General features: G+C 39.5%; 1 protein-coding gene across 1 annotated transcript; it reads left to right on the top strand.

The window, feature by feature from the left end:
• The first annotated feature begins 1,531 nt into the window (after positions 1–1,531).
• LOC119085470 lies at positions 1,532–3,533 on the top strand. Its single transcript, XM_037195887.1, has 2 exons — positions 1,532–2,587; positions 2,659–3,533. The coding sequence occupies exons 1-2, from the start codon at positions 1,543–1,545 to the stop codon at positions 3,477–3,479; spliced, it is 1,866 nt and encodes a 621-aa protein (XP_037051782.1). The 5' UTR covers positions 1,532–1,542; the 3' UTR covers positions 3,480–3,533.
• The last annotated feature ends 429 nt before the right edge of the window (positions 3,534–3,962 follow it).

Here is a 3,962-nt window from a genome sequence, read left to right on the forward strand (position 1 = left end):
TTGTGATTGCAGCCAATCGATGGAGATTATCGAAGACGTGAGTCCAGGCAATTCTGATGGATTCAATTCAAGCAGGGGCGCCGACTTCTAGGTGGCGTTGGGTGCTCAAGCACCCGACACCAAGATTCGTTGGGTATTTGGTATTATCGTTGGTAACAGATATTTGATATTTTTCTTAATTAAATAAACTAACATTATTGCCACTGTTTCTGAATTGAAACAAAAAAAGCCTTCAGACATTTTTCGGACCTTCGCAAGCAATAATAATAACGTTTCTGTGTGAGTTGTCTGGAATTGTAGTTTTTGTATTAGTTTTGTCTTAGCTTGGTGTTCCACTTCAGCACTTTCCTAATGTAGAACCGAGAAGAAATGTGCAGAAATAGTCATCCATATTACAGACGATATGTTTAAAAATAAAATCATACGAGGAATATGACAAAGGCTATGAAGAATACTTTTGTAGAAATAGTCATTTACGTCACAAGGACAAAGGCCCGAAAGTACTTTTCCATGTGACGTATTGAGTTTTTCATGCTTGCTATGGGAACCGAAAGTAGAAAAATGTTTACTTTCGCCCCTCAAAATTGACATTTTTACTTTCGGTTCCCATAGCAAGCATGAAAAAGAAATAGTATGTCAGGACTTTTGGTCAGGGCGAGGGCGACCTGGATTGGGTACGAGTACGACTTGTAAGTATAAGCTGAAACCTGAAATGTTAACTTTTTGACTTGTTGTCAAAATGGAAGTCAACCTGAAACTACTTTCGAGCCCCTGATTTTTTCAGGTCAGTTTCATTTTCTTTAACCGGAAGCCACCCTGTTAAGATCAGGTAAATGAGATTCCGATTCAAGTTTTACTTTACCTGAACCACTCCGACCATTAGACGACAGTTGTATAAAAAATGGAAAACATGCATACGAGCAATTTTTCTCTAATGTCGATATACATGTCCAGAATAGAGATGAAAAACCGGAAATTTCAACTCAAATTTTCCACCAAAATATTATGTAAAATGAAGCTAGATTGTCAAAAGAAGGCTTGAACAAAAGTAAGTGAATGTAGTTATTCCGTAATATTTTCATGAAGAAGCATGTTCTACAAGTACGACTTAGACATTATTGACTCAATCTTGATTGCAATACGATCACTTCATTTTAGTTTTTTGGCGAACCCTATCTATTTCGACGAATGTAGCCTTATTTTATGACGTTCTGCTGGAAAACTTGAGTTTTTGGTTCGGTTTAGACAGGCAATTTCTTAAAGGAAAACCTCTGTACGCACTCATGCGCCCTTTTGTTATAGTTTGTTCTTAGCTTTCTCGACTATATTATTACTATATTACTATATTACGATGGGAGAATACATATTTCTCTGTTAGATTTACAAATCACTGAGAACCAGGTCTTGCACTTTCTCTTGATATTAAATTAAGTTGCTAGATTCGCTATCGTGAAAATCACTGTACAGAGATCTCGCACCCAACAACCAAAACACAAGTCGGCGCCCCTGTATTCAAGAGGGCCATTGATCGAAGATCAGTCGATGGAGATCGTCGAAGAAGTGAGCCCAATTATCGAATGCCAACTTCCAATGCAGGCTCAGTTGAATCAGAATGACTTTGACGATCGTGTGTGCGAAGAAAACGTTGGGTGCGATACACACGAATGCGGTATGACAGTTGACAGATCGGAGAAAAGTAGCAGCTCGAAAGTTGTAGAACAAGCCAGAAAAATTATCGAATCGAATGCCGAGATGTTGACTTTAAATCAACCGAATTCAAATCGAGAGACCGAGCAAATGGGGGAGAGGTATGCCGTCCAAAATTCGATCAACAATCAAAAGCCCCACAAGTTCAATGATCAATCCTCTGTAAGCGTAAAAGATCAAAATAAGCCTAAGCCATCCGGAGCCTACGATCCTGTTGCCCGAAAGTTGCGGTACCTAACCGAACGAAATAAATCTTTGGCGAAAAAGTTGAAGGAGAGTCAGTCAGCAAATATCAAGTCGAAGGTCAAGAAGAAGATCGACTCCGTACTGAAAACATTGTCTACGGAGGTACCTGCAGCACAGTTCGATTTCATTAAGCTCCAACTCAAAAACACTGGAAAAGCGAAGAAAGGAAACCGGTTTACGTTCGAGGAAAAGATGCTGGCATTGGTTATTTATAAACAAATTCCAAAACGTTATCAAGGCCTACGCAAGATTTGTAATCTCCCGACCAGACAAACACTCATCGTGCATTCTGCTACTGTTCGATTTAAGCAAGGAATCAATCAAAATTTAATGAGTTTCATCAAAGAAGCCGTTTCGAAAATGGAACAACTGGACAAATTGTGCACTGTCGGCTGGGACGAGATGTCACTGACTTCGAGCCATCACTTCGATCAAATCAAGGACTATATTGATGGCTTTGAGGACACTGAATCGAAACGAACAGATAATTTCGCAACACATGCGTTGGTATTCATGGCCAGAGGTATCACATCAGCGTTCAAGCAGCCGATTTCATATTTTCTTACGGCCAACTTGAATTCTACTGAACTAGCAGAATTGGTCCTACTGGTCACCTCTGCGGTAATGGATACTGGTAATTTGTGAACATGCTTATATCGATATGCCTGTATCTCTTAGAATAACAATTTTTTGCACTTCATAAAGGTTTAAACGTTATCGGATCGGTGTGTGATGCTGTCAACACAAACCTTGCTGCAGTCAATAAACTGATGGGTGTTAAGCCTAAGCAAAGCACAACAGGACAGCTTCTGGAGTATTACATCAACGGTTGCAAAATTTGGCACTTTTTCGATCCCCCTCACTTAATTAAATCGGTGCGAAACAATTTGTTGCTGAAAAATCTGCTTCACACTGTTTCGTTCAATGAAGCGAAATTCAGAACTGACGGCACAATCAATTGGAACTACAAAAGCAAACAGCAGAAAACAGCATCTTGGATCGATGTATCGGATTTTTTTAAATTCAACAACGACTGTGAGAGCGGACTGTTCAATCTAATTCCAAATGTTACTGACGAGCACATAACTCCTACGCGACGAAAAATGAAAGTAAGTCTCGCAACTCAGGTATTCAGTGGAACTTGTGGTCGCAATATGTACATCTGCTGGAAACGAAAACAATTCAAAAACAACTGCATCGGAACAGCTGCTGTGCTGCTTTTTTTCAACGAGCTGTTTGATAGCGTTAACGGTGATGTCACTCCGATCCCAGACCAACTTAAAGGGTCGGTTACAATGACATCGAATCACTTCACGTTTTGGGGTTATGCTATACGAATGCTGGACGGTATGAAATTCACTGAAAATTTAACAACCGGAAAACCGAACCAGAGCCATGTTTGTCAACATTGGATTTCATCATTAAAAGGCTTACGATGCATTTCCAAACATTTGTTAGAATTGGGGGTGGAGTCTATTGGACTGCGACGTCTAAACCAGGATGGTCTGGAAAATCATTTTTTTTAAATTCGTAACAATTGCGGCTCAAATCCCCGGCCGAACACAAGAGATTTCCGAAATGCATATGTGGGAACCGAGTAGTTGGCACAGGTCAATTAACTATTCGAATGCAGATATCCTTTTGTTAACTAGAACAGTTGTTGACATGAGAGAGTATGATTGTTAATCAGTTTCAGGCGAACCGTAGATGAAGAAAGATTTAAATAAAATTTGATTCGTTTACGTTGAGAAAAGTCGGATGTTTTATTAGGCTACGGCCTTGCCTGATCCTATATGGAGGCTCAACCGCTTTTGGACCTTTAAGGGATGTAAATTGTGAGAAAAATTAAAAGACAATTGAGAAAATCCATTTAAAGTTTGCAAAGTGAATTGTGTAAAGACGATTTTGAACAATAGAAAACCGAAAGTAAATGAAAAGAAGCACGTGGAGAAAAGAATCACAAAGAGTCCGGGTGAATGCTGAGTAGATTTATGCCGAACAAATCGCAA

This window comes from Bradysia coprophila, unplaced genomic scaffold, assembly GCF_014529535.1.
Source record: "Bradysia coprophila strain Holo2 unplaced genomic scaffold, BU_Bcop_v1 contig_94, whole genome shotgun sequence".
NCBI lineage: Eukaryota > Metazoa > Arthropoda > Insecta > Diptera > Sciaridae > Bradysia > Bradysia coprophila.

Coding starts and splice junctions, on each gene's coding strand:
- LOC119085470 (XM_037195887.1), top strand. CDS start 1,543: ATGGAGATCGTCGAAGAAGTGAGCCCAATTATCGAATGCCAACTTCCA. Junction 2,588..2,658: donor CTCTGCGGTAATGGATACTG/GTAATTTGTGAA, acceptor CACTTCATAAAG/GTTTAAACGTTATCGGATCG.